This window comes from Coregonus clupeaformis, chromosome 17, assembly GCF_020615455.1.
Source record: "Coregonus clupeaformis isolate EN_2021a chromosome 17, ASM2061545v1, whole genome shotgun sequence".
In the NCBI taxonomy this organism is placed as follows: Eukaryota; Metazoa; Chordata; class Actinopteri; order Salmoniformes; family Salmonidae; genus Coregonus; species Coregonus clupeaformis.
The window spans coordinates 25,163,341-25,185,726 of record NC_059208.1 but is presented as its reverse complement, the minus strand read 5'-3'; the positions used below and the strand labels follow the sequence as shown (position 1 = coordinate 25,185,726).

The 22,386-nt window shown below is 46.3% G+C and overlaps 2 protein-coding genes across 2 annotated transcripts in view; one reads left to right on the top strand and one right to left on the bottom strand.

The window, feature by feature from the left end:
• The window catches only part of LOC121585342 (thyroglobulin-like), a 92,759-nt gene that overhangs the window by 9,866 nt on the left and 60,507 nt on the right, over window positions 1-22,386 (bottom strand). The window contains 6 exon segments of the mRNA XM_041901723.2: window positions 264-404; window positions 882-989; window positions 4,792-4,979; window positions 5,322-5,489; window positions 8,799-8,963; window positions 20,251-20,447. Of these exon segments, the coding sequence (XP_041757657.2) occupies window positions 264-404; window positions 882-989; window positions 4,792-4,979; window positions 5,322-5,489; window positions 8,799-8,963; window positions 20,251-20,447 (967 nt within the window).
• On the top strand, window positions 10,189-20,243 carry LOC121586092 (src-like-adapter). Its single transcript, XM_041902564.2, has 7 exons — window positions 10,189-10,595; window positions 12,428-12,566; window positions 12,937-13,023; window positions 13,447-13,544; window positions 15,481-15,612; window positions 18,508-18,637; window positions 19,420-20,243. Exons 1-7 carry the CDS (start codon window positions 10,514-10,516, stop codon window positions 19,661-19,663), a joined length of 912 nt encoding a protein of 303 aa, XP_041758498.1. The 5' UTR covers window positions 10,189-10,513; the 3' UTR covers window positions 19,664-20,243.

The following is a 22,386-nucleotide window of genomic DNA, read 5'->3' as shown; positions in this document are numbered from 1 at the left end:
GATTTGAATTGACGCAACTTAACAGTTGTAAGGCAACAAAATAGAAAAAATGCCAAGGGGGGTGAATACTTTCGCAAGCCACTGTAAATGTCATATATTATCTATTATGATACCACATGCATAAGGCAGTATTCTCCAGTCATGGGGATTGGTTTAGATGTAACAAACAATACAAAATAAACCAATTGATTTAGATGGAAATGGCACTACTATACAGTATGGTTGGCATTTATTTAAAGTAATTTCTGTTTAGTTTTTTTTACCCGGACTTGATGAAGTTGGCAATGTAGGTCATCATCTGCAGGGAGAGGCGTCTCTCTGTGTTGGTGAACAGGTTGTAGGTCAGGGGGCTGTGGGGGAGACCAAACACATACTGGACATCCAGGGGCACTGACAGGTCAGCACTGAAATGAAAACAAATCACACACAAATAAATAATACATTATCATCCCACTTCCCTAGCAACACAGCAAAACAAAACAATTAAATAATACATTATCATGCCATTTCCCTAGCAACACAAAACAAATAATACATCATCATCCCACTTTTCTAGCAACACAGCAAAACAAAACAAATAAATAATACATCATCATGCCACTTCCCTAGCAACACAGCAAAACAAATAAATAATACATTATCATGTAGTCCCCTGTAGCTCAGTTGGTAGAGCATGGCGCTTGCAACGCTAGGGTTGTGGGTTTGTTTCCCACGGGGGGCCAGTATGAAAATGTATGCACTCTGGATAAGAGCGTCTGCTAAATGACACAACAAGGTAGTCTGAGTTAACACAAGTACTACTTGACTAGTAGTCAACGGTGTGGAGCCCTGACCTGACCTGGCTTCCTGGCTGCCTAGTCCTCCTCACACCCAGTGATTACCTGGTCTGGGCAGTGTCCTCAGGCAGGTGATACATGAACACATTGGATCTGGAGTTAGCTGCCCAGAAGTTGGCCATCTTTATGGTGGGGCACACAATGAAGAGATCTCTGAACAGAGACAGAGAGCGACATTTAACACAGTCTCAACACACATCACAGCATTGTTATTGTATGCACTCACTAACTGTAAGTCGCTCTGGATAAGAGCGTCTGCTAAATGACTCAAATGAAAATGTTTCACTTTGCTTTGTGGACAAAGACTGAGAGAAAGGATAAAGCCAGGTGTACCTATTCTGTACATGACAGGACAGCAGTTCACTGACAATCACTCACACAGTGTTGTCTAACAAACCAAACATTTACATGTGTGACTGAGGGTTGTGTGTGTGTATGTGTGTCTTGAGAAGAAATGGTCTGTCTGGCTGCCACAGTGCCAGGCTAGTTAACTAAGGCTAGGTTCCAAATGGCACCCGATTCCCTATATAGTGCACTACTGTTGACCAGAGCCCATAGCGGTAGTGCACTATGCAGGGAATAGGGTGCCATTTGGGACATATCCAGTGTGTTACAGCAGGGCGGGTATTTACTGAGTGAGGGGCCACTCCTGCTGCAGCCAAAATACACTGATGGATGTGGATAAACAAGCAATGGACATATCTGCCTTTAAGTTACAGGCATTTTGAACTCTGGAGAATGTCTAGTATAACTCCTAGCATAGTGATAGTTTCAGGTCAGGACTCTTTTACTAAAATACATGTTGTGAATGTGAGATATGCTGTTGTTTTTCTCTTTAAGGCATCGGTCGGTTGCTATCCTGAGCTAACCGCAGGTCCATGGGTGTGTTGTGTGGGTCAGCGTCAGCCCTGTTCCCTGCTATATTTGACACTAGTTATTATGTGGGTGAAGTCCAGTGCAGTAAACGCTGAAGAGGAGAGGCAGCAGCAACCATTCATATAACTACCAAAGCCTGTATCTAGAACATCTCTGTCAATACTGCAGATATATGCAGAACATACGCATTAGAAGAACATCTCTGTCAATACTGCAGATATATACAGAACATACACAGAACTACAGAGACATACAGTATGTACAGAATCCCATTGCATATAAGAGTAGGAGTGCTGAACTGAACAAAAATATAAACGCAACATGTAAAGTGTTGGTCCCATGTTTCATTCGCTGAAATACAAAATCACAGTAAATGTTTCATACACACAAAGCTTATTTCTCTCAAATGTTGTGCACAAATTAATTTGTTTACATCCCTGTTAGTGAGCATTTCCCCTTTGCCCAGATAACCCATCCACCTGACAGTGGGGGGGGGGGGTCCTGGCTGGGCCTGGTTGCCATGTGGGTGGGCCTATACCCTCCAGGCCCACCCATGGCTGCGCCCCTGCCCAGTCATGTGAAATCCATACATTAAGGCCTAATTTATTTATTTCAATTGACTGATTTCCTTATATGAACTGTAACTCAGTCAAATCTTTGAAATTGTTGCATGTTGCGTTTATATTTTTGTTCAGTATAAAATCAGATTCCATCTATCCATTCATTTTACAATCCAAAAGGCAAAACTGGTCCTAGATCAGCATTCTTTCTCTAAGACGCTTTATGAATATAGGCCCTGACGTTTCCTTATGGCACATTCCTGGTGAAAAGCTTGGTCTATGCCCCATGTCAGGGCCAAGTTAAATGGCTGCGCCACAGCACTAGCATTTCTATTTCTGAATGGTTACATTTCTTTCTTTTCTAAACACACTGCTCCTAACACTATCAGTAACACAGTTCTTCAAAATCCTCAGGTTATTTCAGTCTTCACTTGGCTGTCTGTTTCCTTCCTCTGGACCACAAGTGAAACACCCTCTGTTCCAGTTCTTCAGTGTTGCGTCTCAAATGGTACCCTATTCCCTTTATAGTGCACTACTTTTGAACAGGGCCAGTTTCCAGTTTGTCAATGACAGTAAAGCAACATATAACAATGTAAAGAGGTCTATACTCTAGGTATGAGTCTCTACTCACTCTGCACTGTACTGAACTCACTGTACTGAACTCACTGCGTCGAACTCACTGCGTCGAACTCACTGCGTCGAACTCACTGCGTCGAACTCTCTGTATAGAACTCAATGTATGGCCTTCAGAAAGTATTGATTAAATAAAACATGTTCTCACCTATCTACACACAATATCCCATAATGACAAAGTGAAAACATGTTTTAAGAATTTTTAGCTAATTTATCAAAAATAAAATACAGAAATATCTCATTTACATATGTATTCACACCCCTTTCCTATGACACTCCAAAATGAGCTCAGGTGCATCCAATTTCCTTTGATCATCCTTGAGATGTCACTACAACTTGATTGGAGTCCACCTGTGGCTAATTCAATTGTTTGGGCATGATTTAGAAAGAAACACACCTGTCTATATAAGGTCCCACAGTTGACAGTGCATGTCAGAGCAGAAACTATACCATGAAGTCCAAGGAACTGTTGTGATGAGGAATATATCTGGGGAAGGGTATAAAACAATTTCAAGAGTGTTGAACATTTCCAAGAGCACAGTGGTCTTCATCATCAGGAAATTGAACAAATATGGAACTACCCAGACTCTGCCTAGAGCTGGCTGTTCGACCAAACTGAGCAACCGGGCAAGAAGGACCTTGGTCAGGGAGGTGACCAAGAACCCAATGACCACTGACAAAACTGCAGAGTTCCTTGGCTAAGATGGGAGAACCTGCCAGAAGGACAACTGTCTCTACAGCACTCCACCAATCTGGGCTTTATGTGAGAGTGGCCAGATGGAAGCCACTCCTGAGAAAAAGGCAAATGACAGCACACCTGGAGTTTGCAAAAAGGCACATGAAAGACTCCGAGCATAAGGCAAAAGATTCTGTGGTCTGATGAGACAAAAATGTAACTCTTTGGCCTGAATGCAAAGCGCTATGTTTGGAGAAAACCAGGCACAGCTCATCACCCGTCTAACACCATCCCTACCGTGAAGCATGGTGGTGGCAGCATCATGCTATGGGGATGCTTTTCAGCAATACAGGCAGATCCTATATGAGAACCTGCTTCAGTGTGCAAACGACCTTAGACTGGGGGTGAAGATTTATGTTCCAATAGGACAATGACTGCAAGCATAGAGCCAAAGCAATGTTGGAATGGCTTCAGAACAAGAATGTGAAAGTCCTTGAGTGGCCCAGCCAAAGCCCAGACTTGAATCCCATTGAAAATCTGTGGAAAGACTTGAAGATTGCTGTTCACCGCCACTCCCCATATGACTTAACAGATTTTGAGAAAATCAGCCTGGAAGAATGGGAGAAAATCTCAAAATCCAGACTTTCAAAGCTGATACAGACATACCCAATACGACTCAAAGCTGTAATCTCCGCCAAAGGTGTATCAGGTGTGAATACTTACGTAAATAAGATATTTCTGTATTTCATTTTCAATAAATTTGTCATTATGGGGTAATGTGTGTAGATGGGTGAGGAAAAATATCAATTTAATCCATTTTGAATTCAGGCTGTAAGACAACAATGTGGAATAAGTCAAGGGGTATGAATACTTTCTGAAGGCACTGTATAAAACTCACTGTATAGAACTCACTGTATAGAACTCACTGTAAAGAACTCACTGTATAGAACTCACTGTATAGAACTAAGTGCTCTTGAACGCGAAGAGACAAATTCCTGTAAAAGGCCAAATAAATGAAGTGAACTGAACTGATAACTGAATATACAGAACTGAACAGAGAATGGTATCTTGTGACGTGATTAGATTATTATGGTGCTTGCTTCTCCATACAGGAACTGTATATTGATACACTGAATTCTATGAATAAGAGGAAGGTATTCTGGAACTACATGAATACTGTATACAGTAGTGTGCTTAGCACATTTCTCACCTGGTTGCATTGTTAAGAGCCTGAGAGAAGACATTGTAACCAGCAGGAGAGGGAGAGTGCTGCATAGAGTAGAACCAGGTAGCTGCAGCCTTCACAAAAGCATTGGCATCGTCTCCACCCAGAGAGTTGGACAGGGCTTCGTAGAACGCTGTTTTACTGTCAGCTCGCCCCTGGAGCTCCTCAAAGTTCTGTCGTCAGACATTACGGGGGAAAAGTAGAAGTTGGTGATATGAAATGTGGCTGAGTATAGTAATACTAATCAAAACTAATAATTGGGGATGCATTGATATGAATGAGGACAAACCGCTAACACACTAGTCACTAGCTGAGTTGAACTAGGAGTTAACACATTAGAATATATCCTATACTCTATGAAAAACAAAGAGCCGAATTCCCCAGTTCCATCCTAAAGCATGGGGAAAGCTCAATAAACAGGTACAACTAAATAGATGGACGATACTAGAAGTGAATGTTCTCACCATAGAAATACATAAAGAACACCTATGAATTATAGGATCTCTGGTTCTCACCTTGATCCTCTTGGCCCTGCTGATGAGTCCATCCTCTGCGGAGGAGCCCAGCAGGAGGTCAGCTCTGTGGGAGAGTGCATTCATCAGGGCCATGGAGGGTTTCCCCTGGACAGAGACCCCATCCACCACTGGACCCCAGGCCTGCAGGGGCCCACTGACTGACAGCAACTGTAACAGATAACATAACTTTTGACAGAAAAAAAAACGATGTCCCCAAATAGCATCTACTGCCTTTATAGTGCAATACTTTTGACCAGAGCCCTATGGGCCCTAGTCAAAAGTAGTGCACTAAACAGGGAATAGGGTGCCATTTGGAATACAGGCTATGATACCTGTTAGAATGGGAACACAGCATGTGTTTTTAATAGATATATTATATTGAAAAATGTCAAAAAGATCAGAAGAAATTGGAATTAGGGAGATGTTTGCATTGAGGCTATTTAATCATACTTCTAACACAGAGCAATACAATGAGCTTAGCCGATGCTTTGTGGGATTTATGCTACTGAAAGTCTACCTTGGTCTGGCCCTGTGATAGACTAGCGTCCTGTCCAGGGGGTATACCGGTACATCAAGCTGCCAAACACTACATAAACAGAAGATAGACTAGTGTCCTGTCCAGGGGATTTAAATATACATTTTCTTTGGTATTTGGTCTTTTATTAGGATCCCCATTAGCTGTTGCAAAAGAAGCAGCTACTCTTCCTGGGGTCCACACAAAACATGAAACATGACATAATACAGAACATTAACAGACAAGAACAGCTCAAGGACAGAACTACATCAATATTTTTTTTAAAATAAAGTAATAATTTTAAAAAGGCACACGTAGCCTACATATCAATACCAATACATACACACAAACTACATCAAGCTGCCTCACTACAGAAACAGGAGATATACTAGTGCCCTGTCCAGGGGGTGTACTGGTACATCAAGCTGCCTCACTACAGAAACAGGAGATAGACTAGTGTCCTGTCCAGGGGGTGTACTGGTACATCAAGCTGCCTCACTAGAGAAACAGGAGATAGACTAGTGTCCTGTCCAGGGGGTGTACTGGTACATCAAGCTGCCTCACTACAGACACAGGAGATAGACTAGTGTCCTGTCCAGGAGGTGTACTGGTACATCAAGCTGCCTCACTACAGAAACAGGAGACAGACTAGTGTCCTGTCCAGGGGGTGTACTGGTACATCAAGCTGCCTCACTACAGAAACAGGAGATAGACTAGTGTCCTGTCCAGGGGGTGTACTGGTACATCAAGCTGTCTCACTACAGAAACAGGAGATAGACTAGTGTCCTGTCCAGGAAGTGTACTGGTACATCAAGCTGCCTCACTACAGAAACAGGAGATAGACTAGTGTCCTGTCCAGGGGGTGTACTGGTACATCAAGCTGCCTCACTACAGAAACAGGAGATAGACTAGTGTCCTGTCCAGGGGGTGTACTGGTACATCAAGCTGCCTCACTACAGAAACAGGAGATAGACTAGTGTCCTGTCCAGGGGGGGTACTGGTACATCAAGCTGCCTCACTATAGAAACAGGCTACCTTCCTTGGTCTGGGACTATACGGCTACCTTCCTTGGTCTGGGACTATACGGCTACCTTCCTTGGTCTGGGACTATATAGCTACCTTCCTTGGTCTGGGACTATACAGCTACCTTCCTTAGTCTGGGACTATACGGCTACCTTCCTTGGTCTGGGACTATACAGCTACCTTCCTTGGTCTGGGACTATACAGCTACCTTCCTTGGTCTGGGATTATACAGCTACCTTCCTTGATCTGGGACTATACAGCTACCTTCCTTGGTCTGGGACTATACAGCTACCTTCCTTGGTCTGGGACTATACGGCTACCATCCTTGGTCTGGGACTATACGGCTACCTTCCTTGGTCTGGGACTATACAGCTACCTTCCTTGGTCTGGGACTATACGGCTACCTTCCTTGGTCTGGGACTATACGGCTACCTTCCTTGGTCTGGGACTATACAGCTACCTTCCTTGGTCTGGGACTATACAGCTACCTTCCTTGGTCTGGGACTATACGGCTACCTTCCTTGGTCTGGGACTATACAGCTACCTTCCTTGGTCTGGGACTATACAGCTACCTTCCTTGGTCTGGGACTATACAGCTACCTTCCTTGGTCTGGGACTATACGGCTACCTTCCTTGGTATGGGACTATACGGCTACCTTCCTTGGTCTGGGACTATACGGCTACCTTCCTTGGTCTGGGACTATATAGCTACCTTCCTTGGTCTGGGACTATACAGCTACCTTCCTTGGTCTGGGACTATACAGCTACCTTCCTTGGTCTGGGACTATACAGCTACCTTCCTTGGTCTGGGACTATACAGCTACCTTCCTTGGTCTGGGACTATACAGCTACCTTCCTTGGTCTGGGACTATACAGCTACCTTCCTTGGTCTGGGACTATACGGCTACCTTCCTTGGTCTGGGACTATACAGCTACCTTCCTTGGTCTGGGACTATACAGCTACCTTCCTTGGTCTGGGACTATACGGCTACCTTCCTTGGTCTGGGACTATACAGCTACCTTCCTTGGTCTGGGACTATACAGCTACCTTCCTTGGTCTGGGACTATACAGCTACCTTCCTTAGTCTGGGACTATACGGCTACCTTCCTTGGTCTGGGACTATACAGCTACCTTCCTTGGTCTGGGACTATACAGCTACCTTCCTTGGTCTGGGACTATACAGCTACCTTCCTTGGTCTGGGACTATACAGCTACCTTCCTTGGTCTGGGACTATACAGCTACCTTCCTTGGTCTGGGACTATACAGCTACCTTCCTTGGTCTGGGACTATACAGCTACTTTCCTTGGCCTGGGACTATACAGCTACCTTCCTTAGTCTGGGACTATACGGCTACCTTCCTTGGTCTGGGACTATACAGCTACCTTCCTTGGTCTGGGACTATACGGCTACCTTCCTTGGTCTGGGACTATACAGCTACCTTCCTTGGTCTGGGACTATACAGCTACCTTCCTTGGTCTGGGACTATACGGCTACCTTCCTTGGTCTGGGACTATACAGCTACCTTCCTTGGTCTGGGACTATACAGCTACCTTCCTTGGTCTGGGACTATACGGCTACCTTCCTTAGTCTGGGACTATACGGCTACCTTCCTTGGTCTGGGACTATACAGCTACCTTCCTTGGTCTGGGTCTATAAGGCCAACAGTACCTTGGTCTGGGTCTATAAGGCCAACAGTACCTTGGTATGGGTATATAAGGCCAACAGTACCTTAGTCTGGGTCTATAAGGCCAACAGTACCTTAGTCTGGGTCTATAAGGCCAACAGTACCTTGGTCTGGGTCTATAAAGCCAACAGTACCTTGGTCTGGGTCTATAAGGCCAACAGTACCTTGGTCTGGGTATATAAGGCCAACAGTACCCTGGTTTGGGTCTATAAGGCCAACAGTACCTTAGTCTGGGTCTATAAGACCAACAGTACCTTGGTCTGAGCAGCGTTGAGGTCCTGTGCTGGTGCTGCTCTCAGGCAGGAGGCCAGCTGTTCTGGGTCAGAGGGGGGACAGCCCAGCTCCCGGGCCAGAGCCTCAGCCTGCACCTGGGCCTTGGATACACTCAGCACTGAGGCAGGGGAGAACACAGAGCCACCCTGGGGAGAGAGAGAGAGAGAGAGAGAGAGAGAGAGGAGGGACAGAGTCAGAGAACCACTCAGCACTGAGGCGGGGGAGAACACAGAGCCACCCTGGGGAGAGAGAGAGAGAGAGAGGAGGGACAGAGTCAGAGAACCACTCAGCACTGAGGCAGGGGAGAACACAGAGCCACCCTGGGGAGAGAGAGAGAGAGGAGGGACAGAGTCAGAGAACCACTCAGAACTGAGGCAGGGGAGAACATAGATCCACCCTGGGGAGAGAGAGAGAGAGAGGGGGAGAGAGAGAGAGGGGGAGAGAGAGAGAGAGAGAGAGAGAGAGAGAGAGAGAGAGAGAGAGAGAGAGAGAGAGAGAGAGAGAGAGAGAGAGAGAGAGAGAGAGAGAGAGAGAGAGAGAGAGAGAGAGAGAGAGAGAGAGAGAGAGAGAGGAGGGACAGAGTCAGAGAACCACTCAGCACTGAGGCAGGGGAGAACATAGAGCCACCCTGGGGAGAGAAAAGAGGGACAGAGTCAGATAACCAGTCAATGTCATGGTTTAATCTCACCCGGGTGAAAGAAGAGAGTCAGAGAACCACTCAGAACTTCAAAGCCATTTGCAATTAATGCTGTCTCTCTACTAGTCAACACAAATAAGCATAGACTGAAAATGATTATTATTGATAGCTATGCATTTTTAGTTCCAAAATGGAATGACGTCTAATGTTAGAAATATTATATAAAATGTGGTTGCACACAACTTTCAAGTGTTTATTTGCATGCTGTCTATCATCTATTAGCTACTGTACTGTGATGATTAGTATATCATCTATTAGCTACTGTACTGTGATGATTAGTATATCATCTATTAGCTACTGCCCTGTGGTGATTAGTATATCATCTATTAGCTACTGTACTGTGGTGATTAGTATATCATCTATTAGCTACTGCCCTGTGGTGATTAGTCTATCATCTATTAGCTACTGTACTGTGATGATTAGTATATCATCTATTAGCTACTGCCCTGTGGTGATTAGTCTATCATATATTAGCTACTGCCCTGTGGTGATTAGTCTATCATATATTAGCTACTGTACTGTGGTGATTAGTCTATCATCTATTAGCTACTGCCCTGTGTGGTAATTAGTCTATTTCAGGAGTGGAAAAATGTGGTGAAAAACAAGCTACACTCAACTTCCCCATTAGGGAGGAAGTGACAAGATGAGCTAAACAAAAACAGACTGGCAGGATGCATAGAATAGACCGATAAGCTGCTGCTTATCACCGTTATACAGTACTGTAGCATCATGCTAAGCTAATTCAGGCTATATTACATTATAATTCTGGCTACATTATACCAAATATGGGGTTGTATTAGGTACAACGGCTGAGGCTGCTACAGGCTGGTGTTGTTAGGCTCTCTGAAGAAAGGAGGATGATATCGACATCCTAAACTTGAGAATACCAGTGCTGGGCTAAATAGTGAGATAAAGGAATGAGAGGCACGCATGCATAGCACTGCTGCTTCCCAGCACTTTATTCCTGCATCCAAATGAACAACAAGGCTCTGACCAGACATGGGGAATGTCAGGACCAGCCCAGTCTCTATGCCAGCGAATGGAGATGACACCAACACCAGCTCTGACCCCTCTCTGAGAAGTAAGTCTCTCTGGTTAAGGAAGCCTGTATTTAGGTCATTATTGTTTTATAAATGAAAGGATCCTGTTAAAGGGGCAAAATAAATAAAAATTATTCAAGAATGGCTATATATTCATTCATTTAAAAGTTCAGAATCACAGATTGCCTCTTTAATGGGCGATGGTTAATTTAACGTACTTTTTAAGTAAGGGTGGACTGACTTGGTAGACTGACACTGTTTCCATAAGCTGTACTGGCCCTGTCCTGCTCTGTGCATGTGTAAACATTTGCATAATGTCACCCAAAATAAATAAGGCTCCTCATGCAAACTGTAGCCAAACAACCGCAAGCTTATAAATGAAGAAAATAATTTAGAATTAGGTCAAATGATCACCACGCAATATTTGCTATATTTTGTTTACCAATTAAATTGTTGGGAGTATATATACAGTGTAGGACTTTCTGTTGTAGACTGTTTAATATTCCGTTCGTCTGCACCTCTACCAACATGTCAGCTCATGCTTTTTAATGGACAATTATAAAATATAAAACATATTTCTTCATTAAATTAAATTCTGAACAGTATCCTACTTCCATACTCCCTGAATTTTAACAACATGTACTCCTATGTAAAAACAAACATACAAAAAATATATATTTTTATGTTTTTGTAACAGAATCAGTGTGTGAGCGTTCAGCGTCTTGAAATGACTGTGCAAGAGCTGCTGACTGAATGGAAAAATAATATAATCTTCATGTGATATGGACGACCTGATAACACATTTGCTTTCGCTAGTGATTGCGAGATACTGTACAGATGTACTCTCTTAATTTGATCACTCTGTTGTCGCAGAGAATTTTCCTTTGCATAAGGAAATGCTAATTGTTGTGTATTCAAGGTTTAAAAATGCTTCTTCGTTTGTAATTTCCACTTTAAAATGTCAGACTTGATTTTTCCTAACTAAAAATATATCAACCCCTACAAAAATGTCCATTAATTATAATTTCCTGTTGCTGAAGGATTATTTTCCTGCTGTGAGAAACTGGTCAAATTAAGATAGTACACCAGTACATGGCATTTTCCCATTGGTTACATCAGCTATGACCATGAACTACAGTCACCTCGTACATTATGCGCTCCACAGTAAATAACCATTAGAGGTTCTCACCCCCTTACATAGATTTACACAGTAATTATGACAACTTCCGGAGGACATCCTCCAACCTATCAGAGCTCTTGCAGCATGAACTGACATGTTGTCCACCCAATCTAAGGATCAGAGAATGAATCTAGTACTGAAAGCATAAGCTACAGCTAGCTATCACTGCAGTGCATAACATGTGGTGAGTAGTTGACTCAAAGAGAGAGAAAGACAATAGTTGAACAAATTAATTTATTCAAAAATTAATCAAGCGAGAGAGAGCTAGCTATATTTTTGTAGTATGTTTTTCACTTTCACTTACTTAGCTAGCGAATGCAGCTAACTAGTTTAGCCTACTCAAACACCCAGCTCAAACAGAGAGGGATGCTATGTTAGCTATCTGGCTATGGCTATCCAACACTGGAACTCTTCCAAGTCAAGGTAAGCTTTTGGTTTTATTAATTTATTGCCAAATAAGGCCATGCTCGTTTTTAAAAATGTTTGTCCTCCCTCGGCACCAACCGCCACTAGTTCCCGCTGGGCCAGACTGGCACAGGAGGGGACTGTTTTTCACACTGAGCCACTATAAAGAGAAGACTTTAACCAGAAATATAGAATTAAAACATTCTGTAGGTACTGTATATCTGTATGACTTTACCATTACAAATGACTGTGTATATTATTAATCATTATGGTTTCCCTTCTCGCCAGACAACGATACCCTGGGAGTCCTGTCTGACTACCCCTCAGCAGACGTCAGTGATACCCTGGTAGTCCTGTCGGACTACCCCTCAGCAGACGTCAGTGTGCCTCTCTTCAGGATAGGAGAGAGACTGAGACTCCTGGCAGAGTGAGTGACTGAACCCAACTGAATCTATGGACTGTGTCCCAAATGGCACCCTATTCCCTATATAGTGCACTACTTTTGACCTGAGCCCTTTTGGGAATAGAGTGCAATGGGCCCTGGTCAAAAGTAGTGCACTATATAGGGACTAGGGGGCAATTTGGGACGCAGGCCTAGTCTTCCACATTCAGTACCTCAACACAACACTACCTCCTCTTAGAGCTGATCTGTTTGACTAGACTGACAGAGACAGGGATCAAATCTGACCAATTCTACTTTTGACCAGAGCCCTATTGGCCTATAGTGAACTAAATAAGGAATAGGGTGCTATTTGGGACTCACCCTCCTTCTTTCCTTGTTTCTTGTCTTCTGTCAGGGAGGGTTACTGGTGGAGGGTTTGTTCTGTCCAAACAGGATATGAGAACTACATCCCCAACAACCATGTGGCCAAGGTCTATCACGGGTGGGTGAACTCACTGCAACACTAACCTACCTGACACTTTCCTAGTCCAGTGCCATGTCATCTGCCTGCTACATATACTAACCTGACACTTTCCTAGTCCAGTGCCATGTCATCTGCCTGCTACATATACTAACCTGACACTTTCCTAGTCCAGTGCCATGTCATCTGCCTGCTACATATACTAACCTGACACTTTCCTGGTCCAGTGCCATGTCATCTGCCTCTAAGGCATAAAAGTGCATAACTGACGATAATGCTTTAATGCTTTGTATTCTGAAAAGGTAAAGGCTATCACAAGGTGATTCAAATGGCTAGTGATAATGTTTTAATCTTTATTCACAGCTGGTTGTTTTAGGGGGGGTTCTAAGGCATTAAAGTGCATGCTTGATGATAATGGTTGAACTTTAATCTGTATTCATTTAGCTGGTTGTTTGAAGGGGTGCCCCGACCCAAAGCAGAGGAACTGCTTAGTCTGCCCGGAAACAGAGCTGGCTCCTTCATGATAAGAGAAAGTCAAAAAGGTGAGTGGCCTAGAGACAGAAGTCTGTGCAGTAACTTAAATGGATCTTAGGTGGTCCTGTGGTGGTCCTGGCAGGCTCCGTTTGTAGAGCAGGGTACTTGCAACGCGAGGGTTGTGGGTATGCAAGCACTACTGTAAGTCACTTTGGATAAAGGTGTCCGCTAAATGGCATAAATAAATGGTATACAGTGGGGAAAAAAAGTATTTAGTCAGCCACCAATTGTGCAAGTTCTCCCACTTAAAAAGATGAGAGAGGCCTGTAATTTTCATCATAGGTACACGTCAACTATGACAGACAAACTGAGATTTTTTTCTCCAGAAAATCACATTGTAGGATTTTTTATGAATTTATTTGCAAATTATGGTGGAAAATAAATATTTGGTCAATAACAAAAGTTTCTCAATACTTTGTTATATACCCAATGACACAGGTCAAACGTTTTCTGTAAGTCTTCACAAGGTTTTCACACACTGTTACTGGTATTTTGGCCCATACCTCCATGCAGATCTCCTCTAGAGCAGTGATGTTTTGGGGCTGTCGCTGGGCAACACAGACTTTCAACTCCCTCCAAAGACTTTCTATGGGGTTGAGATCTGGAGACTGGCTAGGCCACTCCAGGACCTTGAAATGCTTCTTACGAAGCCACTCCTTCGTTGCCCGGGCGGTGTGTTTGGGATCATTGTCATGCTGAAAGACCCAGCCACGTTTCATCTTCAATGCCCTTGCTGATGGAAGGAGGTTTTCACTCAAAATCTCATGATACATGGCCCCATTCATTCTTTCCTTTACACGGATCAGTCGTCCTGGTCCCTTTGCAAAAAACAGCCCCAAAGCATGATGTTTCCACCCCCATGCTTCACAGTAGGTATGGTGTTCTTTGGATGCAACTCAGCATTCTTTGTCCTCCAAACACGACGAGTTGAGTTTTACCAAAAAGTTCTATTTTGGTTTCATCTGACCATATGACATTCTCCCAATCCTCTTCTGGATCATCCAAATGCACTCTAGCAAACTTCAGACGGGCCTGGACATGTACTGGCTTAAGCAGGGGGACACGTCTAGCACTGCAGGATTTGAGTCCCTGGCGGCGTAGTGTGTTACTGATGGTAGGCTTTGTTACTTTGGTCCCAGCTCTCTGCAGGTTATTCACTAGGTCCCCCCGTGTGGTTCTGGGATTTTTGCTCACCGTTCTTGTGATCATTTTGACCCCACGGGGTGAGATCTTGCGTGGAGCCCCAGATCGAGGGAGATTATCAGTGGTCTTGTATGTCTTCCATTTCCTAATAGTTGCTCCCACAGTTGATTTCTTCAAACCAAGCTGCTTACCTAATGCAAATTCAGTCTTCCCAGCCTGGTGCAGGTCTACAATTTTGTTTCTGGTGTCCTTTGACAGCTCTTTGGTCTTGGCCATAGTGGAGTTTGGAGTGTGACTGTTTGAGGTTGTGGACAGGTGTCTTTTATACTGATAACAAGTTCAAACAGGTGCCATTAATACAGGTAACGAGTGGAGGACAGAGGAGCCTCTTAAAGAAGAAGTTACAGGTCTGTGAGAGCCAAAAATCTTGCTTGTTTGTAGGTGACCAAATACTTATTTTCCACCATAGTTTGCAAATAAATTCATTAAAAATCCTACAATGTGATTTTCTGGAATTTTTTTCCTCATTTTGTCTGTCATAGTTGACGTGTACCTATGATGAAAATTACAGGACTCTCTCATCTTTTTAAGTGGGAGAACTTGCACAATTGGTGGCTGACTAAATACTTTTTTCCCCCACTGTATATATAAAAGTGGGTGTTATAAGCCTTTTGTCTAAACTAGACTACAGGGCTGCCAATACATTTTCTCACATCAACTACTAAAATGATCAACCAAAATCAACCAACTTTATACGGATTCAATAATGTATTGTTTTTCTTTGACTGGGTGGTGTTGTAGGTGTGTATACCCTGTCTGTACGTCACAGGGCTATGGTACACTATCGCATTATCCGCCTTCCCAACAACTGGTACTACATCTCTCCTGGTCTGACCTTCCAGTGTCTGGAGGACCTTGTCAACCACTACTCTGGTAAATAACAATCCATGGGGACATAATCGTGGATATTTAGTCCAAATCTATTCATCGGTGTCCTTGAAAAACCTTGTTCCTCACTTTTTGTAGATAAAAAAAAAACATACATTGAAAGTAGTCATCCCCCTCCATGATCTGTGAAAGGTTCATGATTATAGTAGTCATCCCCCTCCATGATCTGTGAAAGGTTCATGATTATAGTAGTCATCCCCCTCCATGATCTGTGAAAGGTTCATGATTATAGTAGTCATCCCCCTCCATGATCTGTGAAAGGTTCATGATTATAGTAGTCATCCCCCTCCATGATCTGTGAAAGATTCATGATTATAGTATTCATCCCCCTCCATGATCTGTGAAAGGTTCATGATAATAGCCAATATGTCTGGCAATAGTCATATCTGAAAATAAACTACTACTTTTTTTTTTCTTTTCTTTTTTAAAGAGGTTTTTCCAGGACGTTAACATATCTGATGAATATTACATTCTGACATTAAAGTCATACACATGTAGACTTTATGGGAACTATTTCTAGGAAAGATTGTCAAGATCGTCTAACAGAGTGGACCAATGCGCAGCGTTGAATGCAAACATATTTATTCTCACTGAAGGCAACACGAACAAAACAACAAACGATACGTGACAGTTCACGGTTACCATAAACAGACTCGAAACAAAAACCCACAAACACGAATGAAAACCCGACTGTTTAAATATGGCTCCCAATCAGAGACAACCAGCTGACACTCGTTGCCTCTGATTTGGAGTCACTCAGACCAACATAGAAATAAGTAACCTAGACCCACAACAAAAACATAGAAACTAACACCCTGGCTCAACATACGAGAGTCCCCCGAGCCAGGGCGTGACAGTACCCCCCCCTAAAGGCGCGGACTCCGACCGCGCCAACGAAACACAACAGGGGAGGGACCGGGTGGGCACTCCGCCTAGGCGGCGGATCCGGCTCCGGGCATGATCCCCACTCGCTCTCTAACCCCCCAAAGTACCCCTGGTCCGGTCTGGTCCTGCTGACCGGAGCTGGACTGCACACTGGTGGAGCGGATTGCTCTAGCTCCGGCGTAACGCATCTGACCCGCGCCGGACCAGGCACCAGTGGAACAGGCACGTGCCGTGCCGGACCGACGACGCACACCACTGGCTTGGTGTGGGGAACAGGCACGGGCCGTGCTGAACTGACGACGCACACCACTGGCTTGGTGTGGGGAGCAGGAGCGGGCCGGACAGGGCTGACGAAACGCACCACAGACTTGGTGCTGGGAGCAGGAATGGGCCGGACTGGGCTGGCGGCGCGCACCACAGACCTGGTGCGGAGAGCAGAACGGGCAGAGCCGGGCTGACGAGACGCACCACAGGCTTGGTGCGGGGAGCAGGAATGGGCCGGACTGGGCTGGCGACGCGCACCCCAGACCTGGTGCGGGGAGCAGGAACGGGCAGAGCCGGGCTGACGAGACGCCCCACAGACTTGATGCGGGGAGCAGGAATGGGCCGGACTGGGCTGGCGACGCGCACCACAGACCTGGTGCGGGGAGCAGGAACGGGCAGAGCCGGGCTGACGAGACGCACCACAGACTTGATGCGGGGAGCAGGAATGGGCCGGACTGGGCTGGCGACGCGCACCACAGACCTGGTGCGGAGAGCAGGAACGGGCAGAGCCGGGCTGACGAGACGCACCACAGACTTGGTGCGGGGAGCAGGAACAGACCGGACCGTACTAGGGACACACACCACTGGCCCTACACCGGGATCTGGAACGGGCCGGACCGGACTGGTAACACACCCCAGTACCTCTCGCCGTGCCTCCACACCTTCCATCCCCTCTTCTACCAGTGGCCCCCGTAACCTGGCGGCCTCCTCTGCAACCCCGCTGGACCGCTCCATAGCGGCCTCCTGCTGCCCCGACGTCGTGAGCCCCCCTAAAAAATTTTTCTGGGGGTCTCTCCTCCCCGTGGGCCAGGCCTCCATCGTTCTCGCCCACCTCTCGCTCCTCTGTCTCCAACCCTCGTCACTCAGCTCCTCAATGGGCTTGACCCAGTTGAAGCTGCCACGGAGATCTGCCAGCGATTTCCCTGGCGATGGCTCCTCGACTCGCTGCTTGGTCCAGTAGAGGTGGGGTTTTCTGTCAAGATCGTCTAACAGAGTGGACCAATGCGCAGCGTTGAATGCAAACATATTTATTCTCACTGAAGGCAACACGAACAAAACAACGAACGATACGTGACAGTTCACGGTTACCATAAACAGACTCGAAACAAAAACCCACAAACACGAATGAAAACCCGACTGTTTAAATATGGCTCCCAATCAGAGACAACCAGCTGACACTCGTTGCCTCTGATTGGGAGTCACTCAGACCAACATAGAAATAAGTAACCTAGACCCACAACAAAAACATAGAAACTAACACCCTGGCTCAACATACGAGAGTCCCCCGAGCCAGGGCGTGACAAAGATAAGCTGACAAGTACAGCATTATAATAAGGGCTGGAACCATTCATTATTTTAGAACTCATGACACCACTGGTAGTTATTACTTTCTAACGTGGAATTATTGACTCTTTCAAGCCACACCAACTCCAATGCACTGTAATGCTATGCTATATTCAGTAACTAAGTGGATTCATAAGAGCTGTAGACTGTAGTGGAAGTACATTTGTGAAGTAGGCTATTTTGTGGATGTGGAATACATTCATTTCTAGTGCTCTCCTTGTGCCATTAATGTGTCCTTGTACATTTACATTTTAGTCACTGTGTATGGTAGCTAACTGGTTATAACCACAGGATAGCTGTGTATGGTTTCTGGTAGCTAACTGGTTATAACCACAGGATAGCTGTGTATGGTTTCTGGTAAAGAAAGTGGCCCCTCCTCTTTGACAGATTGTGCAGACGGCCTGTGCTGTCTCCTCACCACCCCCTGTCAGGCTGTAACCAATGGCAACCTCAACCTGGCCTCCCAGGCGCCCCCTGTGGTGATGCACAACAATTTCGACTGGAAAGACGTCAACAGGTACCTCTTCCTCTAACGTTTACCTCTCTTTCCCTCTCTCTCTACCTTCATCCCTCTCTCTCCATCTTCATCCCTCTCTCTTCACCTTCATCCCTCTCTCTCCACCTTCATCCCTCTCTCTCCACCTTCATCCCTCTCTCTCCACCTTCATCCCTCTCTCTCCAACCTTCATCTCTCTCTCCAATCTTCATCTCTCTCTCCACTTTCATCCCTCTCTCTCCCACCTTCATCCCTCTCTCTCCAACCTTCATTCCTCTCTCTACACCTTCATCCCTCTCTCTACACCTTCATCCCTCTCTCTACACCTTCATCCCTCTCTCTCCATCTTCATCCCTCTCTCTCACCTTCATCCCTCTCTCCACCTTCATCCCTCTCTCTCAGCCTTCATCCCTCTCTCTCCAACCTTCAACCCTCTCTCTCCAAACTTCAACCCTCTCTCTCCAACCTTCATCCCTCTCTCTCCAACTTTCATCCCTCTCTCCCCAACCTTCATCCCTCGCTCTCCAACCTTCATCTCTCTCTCCAACCCTCATCTCTCTCTCTAACTTCATCCCTCTCTCTCCAACCTTCATCTCTCTGTCTCCAACCTTCATCCCTCTCTCTCCAACCTTGTTTCTCTCCATCCATATCTGTCACTACCCCTCTCTGGGAGTTTCATGGAGTCTGACAATTACATATGGTTTGAGCTTAGTTTGGAGTTTAGCTTTCAATGTATTTTATCAGTGATAGATAACAGGCTAACTCCATATACTAACGCTGCATCACATCTATTCTAACCCCAGTTCGGAGCTGACAGACCAGCCTCATCGTTACCCTGGCAACAGAGACTCTATGCTCAGCTTTGGCTTGCGGAACACAGTCTCCTCCTACATGTCTCTGGGGGACATGAGGAAGGAGAGGAAGAGGAGCAGCTGGACGAGGAGGAAGACGAGGAACAGTGTGTGTGTGCCTCCCAGTCACGGACTCAGCACTACAGCACTGGAAGAGGAGGGGGAGTATGCACAAGCCATCCACCTGAACTCTTAAGACTGGATATGGGCTTAATGTATGGAGACGGCATATCCTGCTGTATAGAGAGGACATATCCTGCTGTATAGAGAGGACATATCCTGCTGTATAGAGAGGACATATCCTGCTGTATAGAGAGGACATATCCTGCTGTATAGAGAGGACATATCCTGCTGTATAGAGAGGACATATCCTGCTGTATAGAGAGGACATATCCTGCTGTATAGAGAGGACATATCCTGCTGTATAGAGAGGACATATCCTGCTGTATAGAGAGGACATATCCTACTGGACTATGCTGTGAACGTGGAAGTAAAACTGTGATGGCTGTCACACTGCATGATCAGTGACATTTGTACCATTAAGGGTGTTACTGTTTGACACCCTAAACTAGTCATAAACAGATGGAATGGTTAAGACCGTTACTGTAATAGCATTACTTACACATAACGGCTTAGTAACACATCCAAAATAGCCCTATTTCCCATATAGTGCACAACTTTTGATAGGGCTCTGGTCAAAAGCAGTGCACTATATAGGGAATAGGGTGCCATTTGGGACTCTTAGTAAAGGTCAGTGAGGATCAGGCTCACAGGTCAGCTTACCATGAGCAGCATCCTGTTGAAGAGACCACGTGAGGAGGGAGAGGTCAGATGGAGGCTGGCCACATCGGCTCCGCTCCGCTCTGCCCCCACCGTCACCAGCCTGGGGTCACCTCCGAACGCCTCAATGTTCTCCTGGACCCACTTCAGAGCTGCTACCTGGTCCTGGAGACCAGTGTTACCTGGCAGGGCTGTGGAGCCTAGAGGCATTCAGTTCACATTGCTGATATTTCATGTACAGTTTCAGGAGTAAAGTCCATTCAAGAGATAAACTTATATAACGTAATATGGTCTTTGGTTATGACTTGTGTTATTGTCTACATCATTTCCAAAATATACAAACAACATTTTCCAATTGGGGTCCAAAAGCCACTGCAGTACATGCATACTATAATTACCCACTAAAAATGGACCAAGAATCTATTGGATTTCAAATATCATTTTACAAGAGCCTGGTAAAAACGTGAATACATTCAGCAACAGCAAACAGAAAGCTTACAACATTCCAAAGTCACTTTTTTTTTCTTTTTTTTTTTCTAAAACTGTATTGTTGGTTAAGGGCTGTAAGTAAGCATTTCACTGTAAGTATTCGGCGCATGTGACAAATACAATTTGATTGGATTTGATTGGATTTTGGAGAGATATCTGGGACCAGTGGTTTAGTAGGTGTTGCTGTGTTGCAGGGTTTTCTAGAGTTGCTAGCTGAGAGGGACCAGTGCTTTAGTAGGTGTTGCTGTGTTGCAGGGTTTTCTAGAGTTGCTAGCTGAGCGGGACCAGTGGTTTAGTAGGTGTTGCAGGGTCTTGTAGAATTGCTAGCTGAGGGCTCCTATCACCAAGACTATACATCATACACTAAAACAGAAAGTGCAGTCTAGGATAATAAAGTTGAAACTTGAACACACACAGTCCTTCCACATGTCTCAGAGTGTGCCAGCTGCGTGCTGCGGCTGGCTGACTGTGGCGAGAGAGAGTGTCACTCCTCCCTCTCAGTGCCACATCAGCACAGAACACACCATCAGCAGAGATCGCTCACTCACTCACTCACACTCTCTCTCTCTCTCTCTCTCTCCCCCCCCCTCACTCCCTCCCTCTCTCTCCCCCTCCCTCACTCCCTCCCTCCCTCTCTCACTCCCTCCCTCCCTCTCTCTCTCTCCCCCTCCCTCACTCCCTCACTCCCTCCCTCTCTCCCCCTCCCTCCCTCTCTCCCCCCCCTCACTCCTCCCTCCCTCCCTCCCTCCCTCCCTCCCTCTCTCTCTCACTCCCTCCCTCTCCCCCCCTCCCTCTCTCTCCCCCTCCCTCTCCCCCCTCCCTCTCTCACTCCCTCTCTCTCTCTCTCCCCCTCCCTCTCTCCCTCCCTCCCTCCCTCTCCCCCTCCCTCTCTCTCCCCCTCCCTCCCTCTCTCTCCCCCTCCCTCCCTCTCTCCCCCTCACTCCCCCCCCTCACTCCCTCCCTCTCCCTCCCTCCCTCTCTCACTCCCTCCCTCTCCCTCCCTCCCTCTCTCACTCCCTCCCTCTCTCTCCCTCCCCCTCCCTCACTCCCTCACTCTCTCCCCCTCACTCCCTCCCTCACTCCCTCCCTCTCTCACTCCCTCCCTCTCCCCCCTCCCTCTCTCTCCCCCTCCCTCTCCCCCTCCCTCTCTCTCCCCCTCCCTCTCTCACTCCCTCTCTCTCTCTCTCTCCCCCTCCCTCTCTCCCTCCCTCCCTCCCTCTCCCCCCCCTCCCTCTCTCTCCCCCCTCCCTCCCTCTCTCTCCCCCTCCCTCCCTCTCTCTCTCCCCCTCCCTCCCTCTCTCTCTCCCTCCCTCTCTCTCCCCCTCCCTCACTCCCTCCCTCCCTCTCTCACTCCCTCCCTCTCTCTCTCTCCCCCTCCCTCACTCCCTCACTCTCTCCCCCCACCCTCACTCCCTCCCTCTCTCTCCCCTCCCTCACTCCCTCCCTCCCTCTCTCACTCCCCCCCTTCTCTCTCCCCCTCCCTCACTCCCTCCCTCCCTCTCTCACTCCCTCCCTCTCTCTCTCTCCCCCCTCCCTCCCTCCCTCCCTCTCTCTCCCCCCTCCCTCCCTCCCTCCCTCCCTCTCTCTCCCCCTCCCTCCCTCCCTCTCTCTCCCCCCTCCCTCCCTCCCTCCCTCCCTCTCTCTCTCCCC

Excerpts from the sequence above, each read along its gene's own strand:
- LOC121586092 (XM_041902564.2), top strand. The coding sequence starts at position 10,514 with ATGGGGAATGTCAGGACCAGCCCAGTCTCTATGCCAGCGAATGGAGAT. Across the intron at positions 12,567-12,936 it reads AGACTGAGACTCCTGGCAGA|GGAGGGTTACTGGTGGAGGG; the intron begins GTGAGTGACTGA and ends GTCTTCTGTCAG. Across the intron at positions 13,024-13,446 it reads GTGGCCAAGGTCTATCACGG|CTGGTTGTTTGAAGGGGTGC; the intron begins GTGGGTGAACTC and ends GTATTCATTTAG.